The 22,543-nt window shown below is 45.3% G+C and overlaps 1 protein-coding gene across 2 annotated transcripts; it reads right to left on the reverse strand.

Annotated features, from left to right (window-relative positions):
* Positions 1-1,004: 1,004 nt before the first annotated feature.
* Positions 1,005-17,642, reverse strand: LOC136441554 (LIM domain transcription factor LMO4-like). Of its 2 annotated transcripts, none has more exons than XM_066437903.1 (5): positions 17,491-17,642; positions 9,124-9,364; positions 5,521-5,664; positions 3,795-3,900; positions 1,005-2,602 (listed from the first exon to the last, which is right to left on the reverse strand). In XM_066437903.1, exons 1-5 carry the CDS (start codon positions 17,495-17,497, stop codon positions 2,594-2,596), a joined length of 507 nt encoding a protein of 168 aa, XP_066294000.1. In that variant the 5' UTR covers positions 17,498-17,642; the 3' UTR covers positions 1,005-2,593. The 2 variants fall into 2 exon arrangements, with proteins under 2 accessions (XP_066294000.1, XP_066293999.1); XM_066437902.1 differs by lacking the exon at positions 17,491-17,642 and adding an exon at positions 9,711-10,202.
* Between the last annotated feature and the right edge of the window lie 4,901 nt (positions 17,643-22,543).

Genomic DNA, 22,543 nt, shown 5'->3' on the forward strand with positions numbered 1-22,543 from the left:
TTGGGACGAAAGCGGTCTAAATATTTGGACAAAAACAAAGCCCTACAACTCGCGGGTGGTAGTCTTTGTTGAATGGTATCGGTAAAGTAATCTAAGTACAGCTAAACAGTTGTCCATCAGCGGACATTGCATTTTCATAGTGGTGTCCCTAAGCACTTCGATGTTATCAGTGTTTGGCTCGTGTACCTTGCGATCTTATCGAGTAGGTTCGTGCACAGTCGGGCCTCGAGGCGCAGGTATTACTACAGCGGGCTCACACGCGCGGCGCCCGGAAAGATTCCGTAATATCCCTCCTCTGTAGCTCCGAAAGAATTCTAATTGCAAATGCCTGTAGCCGCACATTAGTGCCGGCGCACCCGGTGAGACCGTAGGGAACCAGAGGGTCTTTGTTGGCATTCGATGGGAGCCTTTTGCGCTGATCGCTTTAAAATGGCCAGATAAGTTTCCTTTCTCTCCGGCGATCAATCTTCGCGAGTTGTTTTAGCTAGCGAGACATCCGCGTCTGAATTGGAACAAGTAGTTTCGGTCCCCGGGGCTTTTTTGTAGCTCCACTGTCCCAGTGAAAAATATTCGGGCGAGCGAATTGGTTCGAGCCCCACAAAGAGAGTCAATAACACGGCGAACAAACGACATGTCGGAAATGAAAAGCCCGGGTTCATTTACACACAAGCTAAGGGGCAGCCACCTTAAACTTTAATTTCGCTGGCGTACAAAAGCCTCTATTGGCACATTCCGCACTTACATCTCTTGTTATCGGTAGCGACCAGAGAGACTGACACATTAGCGTCCAGAAATAAACAATCCCATGCCAGAGGACACAAAAAGCTCCATCGCGAGTGTACAACAAACAGTCGCTTAGGTTCCAGCTGGCAAATACTTCTGAAAGGGGAGTGACCCCGGGCTGTATGGTGTTCCCTGTCTCGGATTCCCCTGACCGTGTGTGGCAAATGTAGGACAAAACCACTAACTTCCCCCATAATAACACAAACAAAACCAACACAGTGTACCGTAACAGTCCAGGTGTATTTAATTCGCCAATAGAGTACCAACAGAGGACCACAGAGCGCCTACTTCCAACAGTAAACCATGCTCCAAACACTCCGTCATAATGTAGAGAGCCTGCTTACATACAGTCATGTCTTCCACAAGGAATGTCCTTATAAGAAAATGACCTAAGCGTACGCCCGGTCTCTTGTACGTCATCACCAGACCATAACAACCTTCCAGAATTAATCAATAGAGAGACGAAGTTGTAGATAAGGCTTTGATACACGATACTTCGGTTCAGTCTGTCAAAACAATCGAGTAGTAGGTTGCCTCTAAGTGTGTCATTCCCATATGTTAGCTGGGTGCCAGATGCTTAGAAGCGTACATGATAATAACAACGATCACTATTAAAGCAAGTAGAGATACGGAGATGTCAAATACACTTCTACTTCATCTCTATATACAGGAGAACGTGCAACAGTCATGACAGTATGATGCATATGTGGTGGAAACGCAACGAAACTCGTCATGCCCCCTCCCCCTTCAGAACGTTAGCTTGTAGTTGCTCAGTGTTGTAGCTTTGTTATAAGTTTTGTTTCAGATATATAGCAGTCACTACAGGCCGATGTTGTCCTGAATTCATTTTTGTATATGATATTCCGCTTAGGAGATGGGGAGGGGGGCAGGGAGGACCCATATGTATGACGAGAATGATGCATTAACACCACAGGGTATACCACAACGCCGCCTGGTCATTATGACAAATTACCGTAACACAACCGTGACATATGTTCAGCAACATTAGACGTAAGAGACACCATTTTCAACTCACATATCTGTACACGATGATTTAAGGCAGCAAACAGTTCACATACTGAAGGTATCAATGATGTTTACATGGCTGTAACTCCCACCAAATGTATTCCATCTCTGAGCCATATGTTTCTTTAGACTGAGTAGATTTGGACATGATGTAGAGAGTGGCGATGTGAAATAGCCTTCAAACTCACATTAATGTCGTGTGTGGAATTGGTCGCCATCTATAGCACATGCATAACTAGCGCATTTTAAAATTCAGCCCAACGAGTCACGTCAAAAAATAAATATCTTTCCGCAATTCTTGCTTGGCAAAGAGGACGTTGGAATTTTAAAAACCATCCCAAGCGCTGCTGACCACTGTCAATTGCATCAACAGGTCTGTGTGATAGATATAAAAGCTCCTCAATATACACCGCCATTTATTGTCTTGATATGTCAGGTGCCAATTTGGGATAATGGGCTCGGAATAGCTGTACATTTTTTACAATGTCTGTACATAGAATTAGGGCAGTCAATCCATTTTCCTGCCGGCCGTGCAATGTACAAGTATGTGGGACATTCTCAACTCTTGCCCTTATAGTTTTTAGTCCTTGGTAGCGTGCAAAACGGCAGTAATATATATATACAAACAGGCAATTGGCAATTCAATTGTATTGTCTTTTCTTTTAGCAATGGTAAACACAACTTGCTTTCTTTTCCTCCAGGTTGCGTCACCATAAGTATGAAAGTACCCCCTCGAATAGGAGGGGGCATATCCTCATGCATCCAGGTGGGGTATCCTTTCTCCTCAGCATACCTAAGGGGGTGGCAGAAAGCATGGAAACGTTAGAGAGAAACAAGAGAACGTTACTTTTAAAACCATGCATTTAAAATGTAACGATCGAGTCACTGCCGAGATGCTTTGGGCGAGTTCCGCCAGTGTCATAGCAACCCGTCTTCCATTTAAACACGTCGTAAATTGACTGCAACCCGAGATAGCTGTGTAATGGTATGGGCTGTACCAAAGCTACTTTGAAATGGGTAAACCCGGCTAAGTTTGCCTTGCAGAAACGGGCCTAGCTTCTTTAATCTCATTCGATGCTTGTATAGCATTCGACTTTGCCCCACCCCCCGGGCATTAGCCAGTCTAAACATGCATTACACCTGGGTGGGAAATGGGGGCAGCCAGATAACCACTAATTAATCTATCCGATTACAATGTGGAGGAATTACATCACTTAGGAAATTGGAGTTTTTATCTTCCGGCCGCGGGATAGACTTTAACAAGACGTCAGGAAATATTCGTCTCTCCACATGTCAATTTTCTCCCCCAACTGACACTACCGCAATAAACCATGGATTAGACCTGCACTCTGCGATATTGATTTAGCCATGGCACACTTGGCCTGTATTACAAATAACGGAAATTACGGCAAATTAAATAACTTCGTTTCCAGCTTGTTTACTCATGGTCGGCCTAGAAATTACACTTTGATGCGGGATTAGGGCGAGCTTCCAGCCTGGGTATTTGCGAAATTACAGGCGCCCCTGTCCTATTGGGGTTACATGCATTCTCAATTTATTTTTGAAGCGAAGAATGTAATTTAGTTTGGTACATCTTAAACAAACAGAGCGGTGATTGCATGCGGGTAGAGCGGCATACCAACTAGATGGGACATTTGGAGAGTGGCTACATCCCGGGGTGTTTATTTTTGAAGCTCTGGCTGGGAGCTACATACACCCTCGCCTTCCATTCCTGACATGTCCCTGTGGAGTGCCGGGATCGTGACAGTACCACTGTACGGGACCCAGTGGGGAGGGGGGATAACAACTCATCTACCCTGACTTTGGCTTCTACAGACAACCTTTCACACCTCCCCGCGTCACTTATTGCTGTGGTCCCATTCAAATCCCAGTGCCGACTCCGGCAAGCCGCGGCGCCGTGCACAAGATAACAATGCTTCCTAAATTGAAATTGTAGCAGTAATTGGCTAGGTCGATTGCTTTACCTTATGTTGTGGCCGGAGGCCCTGAGTTGGGGGACCCTCTGCCGCTCCCTTTAACAGATTGGTGCCGTCCTGTTCGCAGAATATCCTCCCATTCACGAAGTGGTATCTGGGAGAAACGGGAGAAGATATAAATGTCAGGGCATGGTTCAACTGACAAACAGTTCCTCGGTGGCGAGGGTGGGAAAGCGAGATCGCGCCACGGGTCGATCCGACTCGTGAAAAGCAGATAGCCTTTAAAATTGATGTCAAGAACAAATAGTTCCCCTCTGACTGAACCCAACCCGCCCCGCCGATCCCGCGAGGACCAGCGCGCAACCCCGAGTGGCTACCGCTACTCGTTGCCCCCTGATCCGTAGTGGAATCAATTTGTTTTACCTCTGACAAAAAATGGCTACAGTAACTGTACGAGAGTGCACGGAACGCTAGCCTGCTCTCATTTCACACCCGGTATCCCCGCTCCCAAAGGGTGGGACGTGACATTAGCGGCGGCGGGACCGGGACGGGTCACCCTTACGGGCGGCGTGGCGTGCACCGTGTCGCCGCCAGCCCTCCGACACGAGATAGGAGAGAGCTGGTGGCGTGAACCATGAAATTAAAGGAGGAGATTAATGCCACTGAAAATCAATCACGGCAACAATAGAACAACTGATTGGGAATGATACGACAAAAATTGGTTCTGGTAATCAGTTTTGGCGTCCTAGTGTTACATCTCTGCAAATTGTGTACGTGGACTTGGTTAAATCACTTCATTGCGCCGGTGAACTTGCTGCAATACTTCATTATATCATACACTGCTATATTACTCTGTTATTTCAATTACCAGGAAATAAATTTCTGGTGTTTCTGAGTTTACTTTGTGGGGGCCGGAGCGTGGAGTGATCTAAATTAACAAATGCCAAAGTGACACGGAGAATTTCTGCACAAACATCTCGTCCTCCCGACCTGGCCGCGATTTTTGGACAAGACTGCCCGAAACTTCAGTGTAGCTATTTGCAGCGCACTACGGTCAGTCATGGCAGGTAAAGCAGTCGGTCACCTCTGAGAGATGTTCCGCCATGTATAAACTGATTGCAAAGTTGTTAATAAACGCGGTTACACCGCTATGATACCCCGATGTGATAAAATGATCCACACACCAATGATTTGCATGGCGAGCTCTAGCTGCCCCCTTTTTTCCGGAGGACTCTAATATTACCACAGGCCGCAGTGCACTTCAATATTATATTAAAGGCAAATATCTCATAAGTCTTCATATACCCATGGGGACGCCAAGGTAGCACTCTATTCTATGCGTTTAATAAATCAGAAAACTACACCTTTGCCTAATTGCTTCCTGGGTGCATAGGTTATTGACGTGCGTTAGAAGCGAGTGTTCATTACCAAGGCCGACAATTCCCCAAATCTCGAGCCACGTTAGACCTTTCCAGTTTTTGTGTGCCAATGGAGGGATGGCTCGACAAAAAGGGATCAAATCATGTAACAAGGAGGGCTCAGAGGACTGGCAATTCTTTTATTCAGCTTACAGCATTTGCTCGGCGTTGAGATGCCAAATGCCAGCCCATTTACAGCTTTTTACCGTAATCCGCGCACATTTGGGGCTCAAAGCCAGGGGAAACATTGTTTTAAATGTTAAGTACCGCCACTCCGAGGAGACTGCAAACCCCGTGATTATATGGTAAGTGGAAAGTGCTTTTAGAGAGAGGTTTGTGGGGGTAAAAACACGCACCTGTCTCCAGGTGACAGCTGGTATCGGCAGGTGAAACAGGTGAAACACTTGACGTGGTAGACGTTACCCTGCGTCCGCATGACGAACTCGTTGGCTGGGATCGATTGTCCGCAGGCGTTACAAGCCCCACTCGCACCGAACAGTCTGAAACACAACAACAACAACGCCTGTTTACAACAGTCTGAAACAAAACAATAACAACAACACGTGTTTACAACGGGCTGAAACACAATAACAACACGTGTTTACAACGGGTTGAAACACAACAACAGCAACACGTTTTTTTACAACAGTCTGAAATACAACAACAACACGTGTTTACAACGGATTGAAACACAACAACAACAACACATTAGCAGGAAAGTTCATCTGACTAAGTCAAATATATAATAAGGAATTAAAATGTTCTTCAATTAAAAAAGAAAGTGCCCAGAGCGATTGGGTCAGAGAAAGTTGAGGAAGACTGGGAGAACCTAGCCGAAAATTCCGGCGTGTACAGTTTTTGGAGCTGGAGAACAGTTTAATTCTTATTAACAACAACACGTGTTTACAGCACGACGTGTCAACAACTGGGCACTGACAAATAATGACAATTTGAAAAGAGAGGTTCGGTAAAACAAGACTTATCAACCTTTTTACTGAGTAACACTGACTTAAACTCAAGTATCGGCACAGTTAGAGTCTCAATCAAACCTAACACTGGTTATGGTCATGTTCAAGTATCCAATGTTTTTCGTTGAACTCTGTAGTTTGAGACGAGGTGAAATATCTCCCAGTCCTTGAAATGTACGATTAAAACAACGTGCATGTGTCCTACCAGACTCTGAGCACACGAATTTCCTGACTTACGAAGACAGCATTTGTCAGGCTTTGGGGCTAAAACTCGGGCCCGCCACTTAAGTGACAGAATTGAAAGCCTAAAATGCGACCACTTCATCACGCCTACTTAAATCGGCCACAGGAGTGTTCCTACTAACTTTGGGCCTCCGAGAACATGTCTTGGGACGACTTAAGAGACACAGGGGTGGAGACTTACCCATCGAAGGCTCGTTAAAGACACATTCTTCGAGTACAAAGACTTGAAGTTGACGGAGAACTTGGAGGGAAACATGGCAGGGAGGTTAACTGTGCTGTTAGCGGGAAATGTAGTGTTTATCTCTGACTGTTCCTGCAGCCTGGCACTGATGACATCTTAATGTTCGCCTAATTTTACACAAATGACTTCCCATGTGTCATGATTGCTTTTCTTTCACAAGTCGGATTCGTTCGTACGTAACAAAAAAGAATTTAAAAAAAAAAAAAAAATGTAAAACCAAGAAAGTTTAGCAACGACAATAAAGAGAAGTTGGTTCAACAGAAGTTAGACGGAATTGTTAAGATTTTTTTGTCCTCTCCTTTGGATTTGATGACTGTTCACATAGGCCTATTCGTGGAAAGTTTGGCTAGACAGAGACTGAAAAGTTGGTCAACACTGATGCGGCGTTAGTGACCTCTCGAAATAGCCACAGGCACATCGTGTGGTGTTTGTGTTCCTGGGGGGTGGGCAAAACACATAGAGATAATCCATTGTTTTCTTCGGCTGGGTAAATTAATTCACATTAGTTTTCACACGTGTTTCCCAACCGCTGTGTGGAGTCAGGGCAAGCTGTTGGCCATCTGACCATTTTGCTGTAATCCGGTGTGCTGTACCAACACTATATACACCTACAAATACAACACGTTTGTCTTGTGTCCTTTTTGGTCTGTTTAGACAAGTCCTTGGTTTAGACTAGAGAAGATGTCTTATGTAAAAGTAGAAGGTGAGGAAATACTCTACCTCCGAAAAACACTCGCCTCTTCCTATATCAGTGTGGGAACTCAGCGTTCAAGATTTGCCTCCTTCCAACTAGGCTTGGCAATCATATCTCCAAGTACTGGAGGCCTGTAGTTCAGCTGATTTAGATGTATAAAGTGGGGCATACCGTGATGGTTTGTATCAGTCAGCCCCCCTCATTCTGTCAGGCACTTAGAGAACGGGCTGGCAAATGGATGGGACGTAAAACCGAGCTTTAAGTACACCGTGCATTGAGGTGCACTTACCCAAGACCTTAAGATTCCTTTCCTCTAAAAGACACGTTCTCCCGCTCTCTCAGTTTAAAAGCCGTTATGGCGCAAAAAGCCTGAGCTCAGCCGCCAACCTTAAGACTTTAAAAGTGTTGTAGGAGGGCTCTCTCCAACTCGGTGAAAGCTCCGAGTTCCCGCTGTTAATTTCCAGCCCACTAAAAGCAGACAGTGACTGTAGCAAAATGGAGAAGGAAGTGTATCTATGAGAAGCGAGGCTGAATGAGAGTTTGCATTAGCCTAAGTGCCATAGAGAGGCAGGATAAATAACACAGCCAACTGAAGTGCACTTTTGGGCCGCTATCATGCAAGGCGGATCTCCTGTTTTTAAAAGCTATATTGCTTAAATGTAAAACTTGGGCAAGAGGGAGAAAGGTCGACGGTAATGACCTTCCTATAAAAGTTATAGTTTAAGAGCCTTTAAAAGGCCTGGGACCCGCGGTAAGAGGATGCCCTCCACAGTGAATGTAAACCGCCGCGGAGGGTCACCATACTTTGAAGTTGTACCATCGATTGAGTGAAATGTGACGCATATTTGCTTCCACCGATTCAGGCCCAGCACTTAGAGGATGCACCACGTAGGCTCAGGAGTATTTCCCTCGCTTAGCTCTGAATGTCAACCATCCAGCCGAATGGAAATGTAACGCTGCACTTAGATACACTTTGATGGAGGTCTAAAGAAGGGCGAATCCGCAGAAGACCAAGGGACCTTTCATTGCGGATTGTCTCTCAAGCCTCGTCTGGAGAAAACACCTCGCCAAAAATTCGTCCACAAGGGCGCAGCCACTTTCATATCCGTAATGGGTGTAATTTGGCCCACTTCACTCCAATTACTCCACGAACCATTAGACCCTCTTTCTTCCCTCAGATTAAAATGATCAAAGATACGTGTACTCATTTCATGAGTTATAATGGAAAGAACATCAATCCCATGCCCATAACTCGGGGGCAATTATTATGTGTGGGAATATCACCGGGGTTAATGTACATTTTAACTTGCACAACCACGTAAATGCATACCCCGCCATTTCTCCTCATTACTGGAAACAAGATTTATTTAATTTATCTCCCATTTCCCCGGTAAGGTTGATTGGTGCGGGAGACGTTGCCTTCTCGCATTAGGGCCGGGGAAATGGGATATGCAGTCGATGTGTTTCTACATGCTTGCTTGAAAGCCTGACACATATGTGAATCGGAGAGTCCCATTTGGGGCTTGGGTTGACACTCAAAAGTGGCAGTGAGCGGCGTAATTTTTCTGAGTGTTGAGGGATCACAACGGCTGGCAGGGCGAATTACGAAAGGCACTCATCATGCAGGGAATATCCTTCATGCTTGCCGAGCACCCTCGCCCGCCATGCATCATGATCAGCGTAGCGGGCCGTCCGTATAAACAAGCGGGCAGTCGGGGTGTGTTTGTGCGTGCCTTATCGCGCTCTACAACACGTTCGTAGCTGGCAAATTATGACCCCTCCAAAACCATTATTAACCCAGCGGACTACCCACCGTATGTAGTCGGTCTTGCACAGGATCATGCCGGCCTTAGAGAAGCAGGAACTGCCGATGTCTCCGAGCTGGGCCTGGCAGCACGAGCACTTGAGGCAGGCCACATGCCAGTAGCGGTCCAGGGCGTGCAGGAGGAACCGGTCGCCGATCTTGCCGCCGCAGCCGGCGCATTTCTTGACGGAGCCGTTGTCGGTCATGGGTCCGCCCCCTCCCCGTGATGACACTACACCGGGCCGCTGACCTAATAAAAACACACGGGGTACACACACCGTAAGCACGGAGCCACGGAGTACACGTTCCTCTCACGATCACAACTCGATAAGTAGTGAGCACAGCGCCCCCCTCCCACATATATACATACACACACTACACACACACGCGGTGTGGCACTATAAAACAGTTCATCAACAACTCCCACACCGTAGTGAAAATGGCCACAATAACACCCTACCTGCCAAGATACCATCAACACCTTGGTGCCAATGAGGGACATAATATACAGCACGCCCTGGAGTGTAAAGTTTGACATACAGGCGTGCGGGAAGCGTCATATGAGGGGCCGGGGGAAACACATTGTCGGCACTTACTGCTCTCGAAGCCGCCCGGCTGTTGCTCCATGCCCGCCGCCTTCTTGCTCTCGGCGATCATGGGTTCTTGACTCCCGGTCTGGCGGCCCGTTATCCCGAGAACGTGCGTGTGAGTCGCGCCTTATCGGGCGAGCCCGCCTGTTCCACCGTCACGCTGGCGTGTTTGACAGCCTTCTGAACGGCCCACCACTGCCGGAGACAGACCGAAATTACCCCGCTCCGTGTTTGACCAAACAACTTAGCAATTTCAAATGTCAAATACACAGATCAAGCAGTCGGCGATGCCAATGAATGGGCAGCTAATGATTACCATCGGGCGAATCAGATAACCGCGTACTAATGAACACGCTTTGCACCACGGATCACATGCAAAAACTCTGGGCTACAATAGGTCCTTTGATCGAACAAATACCACTCTTACATACAGCTACTTCCCCTGCTTCCAGGCCAAATACTTCCGCGGCCCTCGTGTGACGCGGGAGCTTATAATTGAGCAGAGAATCGATGGCCACGTGATGTCATGTAATTATTCTCCCCCCGTAGCTGAGCCGCATTTATTTGATTTCAATATTTGGTCATAAAATCGGTGGCGAAACAGCTGCGAACAAACGCCGGGCTCCCCCTCCCCCTGCCAGGCGGGGTTGAGAAAAATGCGCCGTCCCCAGTTCCTGTTACATCGCCCGACGTCTTTCATCAAAAAGCTGTTTAAGTATTGATAAATTCCTGCGGCTAATTACTAACTTTCTCCATTACATGCTCCCAAAGAACATATAAGCGGCGAGGGCCGGGTCCTGAATGGGCTGCGATGCCAGAGGGGCGATTCTATATCGCTCACGTTCTCTGATTGATGCTTAGAAAAGAAGCAATTATCAGCATAATCCTGAGGATCTCGGAAGGGTTCATTATTCGCCACAATCGCCCTCGGTTGAATGCAATTAACCAAATGTCAAAGAAAACAAACACAGGGTATTACACGTTCGTAGCAGCTGCGAGCTTCGGAAAATTAATATACGGTTGAAACCTATGGGCAGCTGAAATCCAATTAAACTACAAGCGAACTTCAGATGCGAAAAGTTCGGGGCGAGGTCCTCTCGGAATTCACGGTACGGAGCAAGCCCAAAATGCCACCGCTCCTTGATAATAATAAACGTCCCCTTTCATCCAACTCCTTGTAGCTGAAAATGAACATGAAATGAACAATATTCATATTCATTTCCTTGTTATTGCGACGGGTAATAAGCATGAAAGTAATATTCGCTGATACAGTTTTTGGTAGAGACCTCACAATCGGGAATATACAAGGTCGCGCGGGCTGTTCTTCTGCGAGGCATGAAGTCGCCTTGTTGGAGGCAGGGTGAGAAGAAGTCCAATTCTCCCGGCGATTGATAACAATATCGCCGCCCGGGGACTTGCCTTTGTATCGCGTCCATTAACGTACTCTCCGAGAGATTCAGTTTGTAATATTTTCCATTAGACTTTAATGGAACTATTTTGGCAGAACGGTACCCGACCGGGGCTTTATTAGAAGCATGGCCGAAGCTAGATAGAATGAAATTCCCTGCAACATAATATAGCAATTAACTTTTCATTATGAAGTAATATCCCTAATTGAGGTTTCGCTCGAAATCCGATTTCAGGTCCTTTTTCTTCCCCTCCAATTTCAAAGATCAATGCGAAAGGGCTGCACTGATGCATAGGGAATGAGGTCTCGGCGCGATGCAAGGATATTGAAAGGAGACGAGCGATTTGCCTGCGCCATAGAAAGTGACAAGACAACAATATAGCCATTACGATGTAATTACTTAATACATCCCCCGACAATCGGGGCGCTTGGCGAGGGGGAGCCGCCACTAGTTGCGATCCCTTTCCCGGTTTTTGTAATGGGACGCCGCCGGAAAATCGCCTGCCCTCCATCGCTGCACTTGAGAGAGTGAAAGGGGCTCATTTTGATTTATTTATGAGGCTTTCTGTTGCACTAAACCTTCTCTATATCAACCTCAGCCATGCGTGTGCATGCTGTCAGTAGGATGTCAAGCAAGTGTCAGGCGAAATGGTAAGAGAAGCACATTCTCTTAATTGCATCATTACCGTCGATTGTAAATATTGATTAGGAAATTACCCTGAAATGAAACCAATAATATTAAGAGCGCGCCGGGTAAGACCAGGCGCACCAAATTACAGGCCTGCACTAGCGGATAAAAGAGATGATGCGATCTTAATTGGACAAAAGGGGGCGGACTACACATGGTTTCGGGCTCGGCAAAATGTGAAGCTCGTTTGCAGTTAATCGCGATAAAGCCTCCCCGCTGTCGGGAAGAGAAATGAGCTTGGCGGGGAAAAGAGGCCGAGTCACCAGCGAGACCTCCCCACTCGGTGAACGGGTGAGACCGCCTGGCATTTAGCAGATTAAACCCACGGTCCACTGGCCCCCAGTCGCTCGGCCTCTAACCTTTCTCAGCGGAACCAATTAATGAAAACACTTGTCCTTGGATTTGTTAAAAAGAAACTGTGTAATTAAAATGTTGCCGGAGCCGTAAACCCGGGGAGACCCCAATTCCCCCCGTGAAGGAGAGTGGTTTCGTCCCCGAGGCTTGTCAGACGACATTTCCACCCTCGCCCTACAGACGAAGCTACTTTGGGACGACATTTCTCTCACCGCTCTTCACACAAACGCGCGCTATCATTCTCCTAGCGCGCACGGGGCGCCAGGGTTGATGGATGGCTGTGTTCTTTACAAACACTGTTCCCGAAAAACGATAGTACCGGCACACCCCAGCTCTTCTTCAGGGGTTAATTGAGAGGGTTGCCGATATATTTTCGTTTGTCAGATGATTATTAATTCCCATCCCTCAAAAGTCCTGCATACGCCAACAATTTGATTCAATTTATCTGTCCGGCATGATAAATTGTATCTTGCTGGGCTCTGGGAAAACCTGGCCGCCATATTTTCCATGGGAAGGAATGCCAAGTCCCCATAGGCTCTATTGTCAGGACGCTGGTACATTATTACTTCTCGTCAGGCCTCCGTGTAAATATTGCGTTGGTGTGCAGAAAACTTATAAGAGTCTATTCCCTGCGCACCAGATTACGAAAACACCAGCGTGCGTACAACATATGTTGGACAGATTCGCTGTCCTTCCGGACTGGAACATTCGATGTTTGCCGGGAACGCTCCAGGAATGTTGATGGGAGGACCCGCAAACTCGGGGTGAAACGTAATTGCATGGCTAACTTCACATTAATTAACTATAATGGTGACAATGCCCTTGTTCTGTCACAAAAGTCAGCGAAGATGCATTAATGAATGCCTTAATGAATCCACAGAGGACGTATTGTGCCATTGAATGGGCGGCTGTGCGTTAGAGACGTGACTGTTGTTCCCCGCGCGTTCCCACGTTTACAGAACGCCATTAGTCCCGCTGTGCTTAATGAACTTGGCCAACTCGTGAATCGGGGCCGCCATTAGCCTAATGACCTTTCCCACCAAATTTCTAATGAAGTTTGCACAAGTTTTCAGCCGCGATGGCATTTCCCTTTCAACAGCCCCTCTCGTTTGCACACTTTAGACACTCATTGAATGCATTTTTGCTGTTAAAGTAGGCACGAGTTCGGGTATTACAGAACTCTTCACTGGCAAAAAGTCAATGTAAAACACTAAAACCCAACTGTCAATTAAAAATACTAAACCCCTACTGTAATCTACAGGGAGTCTTCACACCACGAAACTAACGAAAGGTTTTACAGGCCCCTTTTGTAAGATTCGGAACAATCAAAATATTTTGGCCATTTCTTCACAAAAACTACACATCTCATCACAATTTAGTACAAAAGTGACGTCATTATGTGAAAGGATTTGTTCACAAAATCTACTTTGTTTTGGTGCGGACTACTGTGACACAACATATAAAGCATTGGAAGTCTTTTTGTCGTAAATTAACGCTTGAAATGTGATAGAATGAATAAAAGAATGATTTAGAAGAGACAATTGGAAAAAAAATCTTACAAAATATACCAAAGACCAAAACGACAATGCTACACAGCTTCCCCAACTCAATTCTTACCGGTCCGAGGCATGATTCCAAACGCTCCGAGGCATGATTCCAACCGGTCCGAGGCATTTCCAACCGGTCCGAGATACATTTCCTTACGTGCTGCGGTAGAATTCTAACCGCTCTGCGATACATTTCCTTACGTGCTGCGGTAGAATTCCAACCACTCCGCGCCAGTGAGAATTTCCTGCCCTACGCGATGCCCTGCGTTCCTCGACGGAATTTTCTGCCCTACGCGCTGTCCTGCGTTTCTTTCGCGCTACCGTACCACGGCACAGCCCCGTCCCCCACGCTCATACAGTGGACGATCCCAGGTGGGTCAAGGGTCACTCGTGTTGTGAATGTGAACAGCAGCCAGTCAGGTCGTGTCGATGTTGAAAACTTTTTCAATGCTTCGTTCTGACTATCACCGTCTCTAAAAATACGTGCGTACAAACTAAAAGGAAGCCCTGATTGTCAATATCAACTACAATATCAACTACAATCGACGGACAATGGACGTTAGATATTCCTTTTTGCCCCTCCCGTGTCAGTAGATCGACTGAAAGGACGATATAGTGGGCGTTGACCCCTCTAGAAATCTGCCTGTCGTTGACTCAACATTGCTACCAGCACACACACACACGTTCACCACAAAACAATGTTGTGTAATATGCACATTAGATATTGGCCATAAAATTCATTGACAGAAACATACGGTCGATAAATCAAAAGATATTCTTGTTCAGTCACGGGAAATCCTGTTATAGCCCCAGCCATGAATGAAATCGAATGTTATAGAAATGCTATCTGTTACTAGTAGTCTGTGTTGTCCATGTATGAACTTTCATCAAATAACTCGATCATGCGATATGCTGAAAGGACTAAAAAAACCGTGGCCAACTTGAACTTTTGCCACCGTAGGATTGTCCTGCGAGACGGGTCCGTTTATTTCAGGTTAAGAATCTGAAATAACACATAAACAAAATGCAAGCTATAGTATAACGTTATATAAAAGGAGAGCTAGCTGAGGAAGAGAAGGATGCCCCCGTACCGATCCCGTCAAGTACACCGCCAACTCATATGATGTATATACTATAGTCTGTAGCAGACAGTGTCAGGTTTGAGGTCTCTTGAACTTTGATATCATAATTTAAACAGAGCCAAGCCGGTTTTATTGCTGTCACGGTTGTTGCAACAATAGCAAATGTGCCTATGACACACGGCGACGAAAGTTTATATTTTCGCAGTTCACATTCGACACGCGTGACCCTTGACCCATCTGGGACCGTCCACTGTATTAGCGTGGGGGACAGGGGGCTGTGCCGTCCCGTAGCGCGAAAGGAATTCTGTCGAGGAACGCAGGGCAGCGCGTAGGGCAGAAAATTCTGTCGAGGAACGCAGGGCAGCGCGTAGGGCAGGAAATTCTCACGGGCGCGGAGTGGTTGGAATTCTACCGCAGCACGTAAGGAAATGTATCGTAGAGCGGTTAGAATTCTACCGCGGCACGTAAGGAAATGTATCTCGGACCGGTTGGAAATGCCTCGGACCGGTTGGAATCATGCCTCGGAGCGTTTGGAATCATGCCTCGGACCGGTAAGAATTGAGTTGGGGAAGCTGTGTAGCATTGTCGTTTTGGTCTTTGGTAAAAATATAATGAGGGACTTTGTTGCGTGATAAAGCCCTATTTATCCCAGCCTAAATTCATCATTTCCTTGTTGTCAATGCCTGATTTAGCAAAACGTAGTTCAGGAGAATTAGTGCGCAACGCATATAACATATGCTCGTTTAACATATGCGTCCCTTCATGGTGATTGTGACTAGGTCAGTACAGGACGAACATGTATAGTTTGGCAACGTGGTACCTTCCATTTATTCTCCAAGCAGAGGTTTCGGTCGAGAGGGGTAGGAGAGCCCGGACACTCCTACCCAACTCGACCGAGACCTCTGCTTGGACATTTGGAGAATACTTTCTATACTATAGTTGTCTACAAATACAAAACGCAACACATCGTTTTGAGTATAATACCTCTTGTTGAACAAAAAACGTGAAATGGTCTAAAAGAAGTAATTCAGCCATGAAACACAGTAAAATGATATGTTTCCCTTTCTCACATGCGATGTTGTTAATTAATATGTTGGGAACGCGACTGTGAGAATTTGACACTGTGAACTGTCTCTCGGACAAACTGTACTTTGGTACATCTATACATGTGACATATGTGACCTTGGGTGAGCGGAACATTGGTAGATATAAAGTATGCAAATCAGGGCCTCAAATTACATAATCTATGAGAAAATGCTATAATTCGTCTGAGATAAGTGATAGAATTTTCATACTTGGGTTGCATGTACGTTGACGAATGACTAAAGGTGAATCAGACTATGCATTAATTATGTAAATTTTAACATTATTTGCATGATTGATGAGAAAATGATGTAATAGCTTTCTGCCAAAAAATGAAACTTTCACACTTGTGACATATGTAAATTGTGTTCCTAATTGTACCAGTTTATGAAATGATACCTTTAACCGTAAATTATTACATAAAGATTTCATTTCATAGATTAAGTCATACATTGTAGATTTTCGTTCGATAGAGTGAAAGGATGGGTGTCAAAAATGCCCTTTTTATTTAATGAAGTTCTGCAAAATCCGAGAATATAGATTGGGGGTTTTTGCAGGTAACACTCTTTGTCCGGAGTTCAATCATTTTCAGACGAGTTTCGGAAATATGAAATGACGAATATGTAATACTCAACTTGGTTTCAAATTCTATATACCCTTGCTTCGCGACATTATGCTGCACTAAAGAGATACATCGCATCATGTCAGTATCAAGTCTTTGCATCAATTACTTCCCTACTACTACTACTACTACTACTACTACTACTACTACTACTACTACAACTACTTCTACTACTACTACTACTACTACTGCTACTACTTCTACTACTACTACTACTACTACTACTATTACTGTCAGTCAGTCTAGTACAGACTCGACTATGACATGGTAATGCGCACAAAGAATACAGTTTCAAGTTTAAGGAAGTGAAATACTGTTGTTGTCTTTTCTATCTGTCTGTCTGTCTGTCTATTTTTTTCGCGACTCTAAACATACATGAGTGCAGCGTTGCAAAACAACATTCTCACTGCTGCTACCTTTCTCGCAAAGCAGTATGGGTAAGGAGGTGAAGTCTGCCATCTCAACAATTGTCTTGTTTGTAGAAGTTCTGGCCGGCTCATGCATGAGAAATCTAACATGTGAGTTGAACTGTTGGACAAAAGAATTCGAATGCCCACACGCACATGATACCTCAGCGTAACGTTACAAACAAACAGCGAACATGGCGGGGTAAAGTCTGTGACATTAGCGTTCTTGATATACATGAAAAAATGTATCGTGCAGCGACAACAATAAGGTGTAAAGATGAATGTGAACGCTGTCGGTAAAGCTGCCTGGCAGGCTCGATCGCGTGATCTACAAATTCAGACTGACAGCTAACCGTAGTTGATAAAAAAGATTTCACCACTGAAGAACACATCATAGTAACGTTAACATACACAGCCACATCCGTCGTACGATGTTTTTCCGCCGTAGAATGGACAGTCGACAAGGACAAGACAGCTGAACTTCGTACGACTCGTCCACGATTGTCTCAAGAATTATGCTCTCAAATTTACTGTCGTAAACCTATCGTACGATGAACGTGACAGAACACATTGATAAACTATCATAAAGCCTTACCTTGCATGTTCAACACTTCTCAGTGCCAGCTCTTTACACGAGTATTGAGAGTTGTGTGAGGCCTGTGCTTCATACTGTATGGTATCCTCGTTACAGAGCTAAAGGAAACCGGACTTGAAATTGAATCATGAGAATTTGACCTTTTCGGGGGTGGTGACGTCCGGTGTGAGAGGGGAATTGGAGGGGAAATATGGTTACTGTTGTTTGTCCCTGGCGTCATCTGTACATGGCAGCTGGGATAGCGTTCTCCCAGTCAGAAGCACAAGAGGTCAGACGACAAAACGTTGTACCTGTACCGTGACTTCCCGCCAAAAAGTCATTGCGGGGTGTGCTGTAGTGAAGTGATTGTCCAGAATCTTAGTAATGAAGTGTGGGGTGCTGTCACCTGTCCCTCTCCGCGTGAGTACGCTAAGATGCATCAGTGTTTAGAAGACTAAGGGTCGCATGTCCAAACACACATCTCTCCCGCACCACCTGTCAGGACAGTGTTGAAACCTTTCAGCTGCAACAACATGTTTCGACACAATAATTACTGAGGGCAGGGATGGAAGTCGTCTTGCCCGTCGACATCTCACATACCAAGGGCCACCAGAGAAGAATCCACGGGCCCAACATTTCACTAGTCTGACCCCGTGACTCTCAAGCTGGTACCCAATTAAACACTGTCTTGTTATTTTGGACCGGAGCGAGGAAAGACAAGAGGCACCCTTGCTGGTTTGCATACTTCTTGTAGAAATGGATGCCGACATGATGTTCACTAGATGGAGTCTGTAGCGCCGTTCCGATCTGTACCTTTGCCAAGAAGGTTAATGTTTTTGGTGCCGTTTGTTCGTGTGTCTGTCTGTCTGTTTGTTTGTTTGTTTGTTTGTTTGTTTGTTTGAAGACAGAATAATTCGAAAAGCTGTGGATAGATATTTATGATATTTGGTAGGTGGATAGAGGTCAGAAAAACGAAGGTCAAGTTCGAAGAAAAGGCTTCCTCGCAACTTTACTGTACAGGACTGGAACTTCCTCCAGTTTTGATATCTCGCGTTCTGGACATGCTTTGGTCGTGATTTTTGAGTGGTAGATAGCTCTTGGGACGGAGAGTAGTGGTGTGTTTGGACACCTGGTGATTTTTGGAACTGCAGGAGACGATTTTGTTCGAGACTTTGTGAATAAATAATGTGAATAAATCGAGAAGGGATTGACGGATCATCGTGATTCTTAGTGTGATGACTTACATGATTAGGACTCTCAAACAAGTTACATGTGTAATCGAGAAAGAGATGAATGTTGATATATACAAAGTATGCAAATGAAAACCTCATTTACATAACTAATGAGAAAATAGTATAATCCCATAGTGGTAAATGACGGGAATCTGGCGGTATTAGGAAGTTAAGTAAAGGTGAACATTGTCAGACATAAATCGTACAAATCAGTGCCTCGTTTAGATAATCTATGTGAAAGTGATACGCTAGCCTAAATTGCTAAGGTTAGGCTTTCATATTTTGAACAATTTGCGTTATTTGGGTAGAGACGATGGTTAACTGGTATAATTCATGCAAATGAGGACCCTATTTGCATTATTAATGAGAAATATTCATACTGCGTCACTCATTTTACAATGATTTAGTTTTCAATGCATGATGCTTTTAATGTCTCGTTGAGAAAATGTTAACATTGTGTATCGTACTCGACGTACATGCCATTTTGGCTACGCGACTGGGGCGGGTCACATTACTGTGGTCACATTACTGTTGGAGGATAAAACGTGCAGAATTGCCCAGTATATTTATAACGAAAGCCAACATACGTTGTAAAATTTGATTGCAGAGGCACAATCTGGTCCTTGTTCAAATCTGAAATTCAGTCTGAAGACACAAATAGTTTGCAAAAGTAGCTAATCGGGGATTACAGTGTTTTAAGTTCAGTAAGGAAAGTGCTTCTGTAGTAATTGCCCCCTGGTATTGTTGAAAAGGGAAAATATGTCAGCTCGGCCTAGGGTGGACAGTGCATGGACACTGCGCACCGGTCTAAAAAAAGGATGACAACAATCCGATCCATTTGATTAATTACCAACATTACGAACATTCAAGGAAGGTCACGTTACGCCGCACACACACATACACACATACACACACACACACACACATGCAGACAAACATACACACACACACACACACACACACACACGCACACATGGGCGCGCGCGCACACACACACACACACACACACACACCACACAAATAAATGAATAAATACAGACACATTCGCATGCACAAACACAGACACAACCGCACACACACTCTCACACACAGATGCACGCATACGCTCAAACACACACAAACACACACACTTACACATACATACATACATACTACATTTGTACATACACACATGCATACGAACACACACACACACACACACACACACACACACACACACACACACACACACACACACAACCGTGAATCTATGATCCGAAAAGAAGAAAAGAATATGTAAGAGAGGGAAAACAGCATACATACAGAGGAAACAACCAGGGATATATTGTGGGGTAGGTGTGTTTGTAATAAATGGTAGCCAGCAGCTATCAACCATCAGTTACCCCTCCCCTACAGTAAAGTAAACTTGCCCGGCACCCCAAGGCTACTTGTAACTTTTTCGGATAGTTAATCCTCGCAATGTAATTGACGTGGAAGTTATGGGAGCAGTGCATATACTGGCTGAAGTACGGTCCCTTGTTGTGTCGCTTGCCGCATAAGTCCCAAGAAGATATGTGATAATATCTAATTTCCTTTCCGCACGGCAGCGTCCCCGAACGGACTTTGCGACGTAACGATTTTTGTCTTAAAGTCCGAATCTTGCGAGTTATTATTGCGCGGTGGTGACACATAGTCCATCTTATCTCCTCGCACTGACATTCTTCATAGCGGCCCCTCAAGGCACACGAGTATGAAATTATCAATCAAACATCATTCTGCCTTTAAACGTTTTATTACATTGTGGCGCGGAGTGTGGGGTCAGAGTCTTATCCCTGAGCTAATCAAAGAGTCGGGATCGGACGATCACTCCACGCGCGACACCAATCATGGAAACATTTGGGCCTGGGGCTGACACTACTGTACTCCCGGTGCCTAGCGAAGTGTTGCTTAACTGTTGGGGGAGAAAATAGGGGATGGGGCGTAACAGTTACGGGCAGTTAATATCTATGGATAGCGACCGGGTTTTAAGATGCAGGTTTTCTTCTTACTTTGAGCAGAAAAAATAAGACGCCCATTTCATCGCTTACTGCCCGCGCCATTGTACAGACCTATTCTTAGAATCGGCATGCTAGTAATCACAGATTTTCCCAAATCCGCGGGTGGTTTCCCTTTTTAGAGAGAAAAACAACAAATGGCTACACATTGTGATCCTGGCCCCCACGCATGCATCATGGAAAAGCCATATTAAAGATCTAGCAGAACATCAAATACATTGCCTGGGGGACTCCGACCAATCAGTCGGGTATGTAGTTTTTTGCCGCGATGTCTGCCTACCTTATTTGATTCCGCGCAACGTATATCAAATGTCAGGAGCTGGATGAAATAAGTTCGAGCCACAAGGGTGTGACGTAGCCACGCTTTGTGCAATATTTCATTAATTTTGACATCAAACGCGTGACGCGGCAAAATAATATCCTGCACGGTCTTTCTTCATTTTTCTAATAACTCCGAACATAATAAGATGGGAAAGACCACGGGGGTATGCTCGAAAGTAATTGCCGAAAAGGCTCGCCGTGTTATTGGCGAGATGCGGTTTTCTCTCTGTACATTTCATTCATTTATTAACTTAATTTGTTCATGCCGCGCGAGGCAGGGGCGACTCGCATGCTTCCCCCTCGCTCAAGAGCCTGATTGGGTTTGACGTGAGCCAAACGGAAATTGTTGTTTTCACTTTGATGTTTTCTTGTCTGAACGCTGTACGAAAGACTCCGCGTGCTCCTGGGTCATCAAACTGCCGAAAATTGACTTCCCCACTGAGCTAAGCGGGAACTTATATGTCAGAAAAACAGCACACGATCGAGACCCACGTTTGTGATTACACACGGTATGAGTGGTACAATAATTGGCAACGTCTGGTTTCTTATTACATGTAATATTCCGTCTAAACGTGTCGTCTGATATACAGCGGACCCGTAAAATCACAGCGAAATGAGATCTTACTCTTTACACTAGCCGCGGTATTATAGCATAGCATAATCTGCAATCTATGCAGGAGAAAATTATCCTTGAAATAATAGATAAAAATGATGGCGTCTATTATAGTGGGAGGGGCGAGGATTATTGCGCCACCTGCACTCAAAACGCTGAGCTCGCGAACTGCAAGCTTCAACTACCGTAAGATATTCCTTCCTTCCCCAAAACGCCTTCTACGATAATTTCTAATCACTTATTCCATGGTACGAGCACATCGGTATGTATGTATGCCGAGATTTGGCATGGATAATTCTGCTAGGTCGAACCCACAGCCCCAAGACTTGCCGCTGAATTCATGAAAGTTCCGTTTTTTTCCGCAGGTTTCCGATTTTCAATTAACCCCTGCTAACGAGGTGGTAGATAAGAGCCACAACTCCCCCCTCCCAAGTGTGCCACTTATCTTCGTTGTTTTCGGACAGCCGGATTGTCGTGTAAGTCCCCTATTTATTTTCATTCGGCGGTGCCACCGGTACTGTGCCGCAGCAGTGTGGCTTTGCCTAAATCCGCCACCGCTAAGAAAACAAGCTGCTTGGGGAACAAAACCTACACCACTTCTTCATTGCATCACAAACTATCTGCTATGGTCTTGATCACAAAATATCAAGACCATAGCACGTCCATGTCAAAAGATACAAAAACGGAAGTTCTGCTGCAGTACCAAGGCCACATACCAAGGGGCCCAAAATCGACACCTGCCCATATACCAAAAATCATTGAGTTATGGTGACTACATTAGTCACAAACACACACACACACACACACACACACACACACACACACACACACACACACACACACACACACACACACACACACACACACACACACAC

Source organism: Branchiostoma lanceolatum, chromosome 9 (genome assembly GCF_035083965.1).
Source record: "Branchiostoma lanceolatum isolate klBraLanc5 chromosome 9, klBraLanc5.hap2, whole genome shotgun sequence".
In the NCBI taxonomy this organism is placed as follows: Eukaryota; Metazoa; Chordata; class Leptocardii; order Amphioxiformes; family Branchiostomatidae; genus Branchiostoma; species Branchiostoma lanceolatum.

Coding starts and splice junctions, on each gene's coding strand:
- LOC136441554 (XM_066437902.1), bottom strand. CDS start 9,771: ATGATCGCCGAGAGCAAGAAGGCGGCGGGCATGGAGCAACAGCCGGGC. Junction 9,365..9,710: donor GCCGGGCGGCTTCGAGAGCA/GTAAGTGCCGAC, acceptor TGTTTTTATTAG/GTCAGCGGCCCGGTGTAGTG. Junction 5,665..9,123: donor TGCAAGACCGACTACATACG/GTGGGTAGTCCG, acceptor GTTGTGTTTCAG/ACTGTTCGGTGCGAGTGGGG.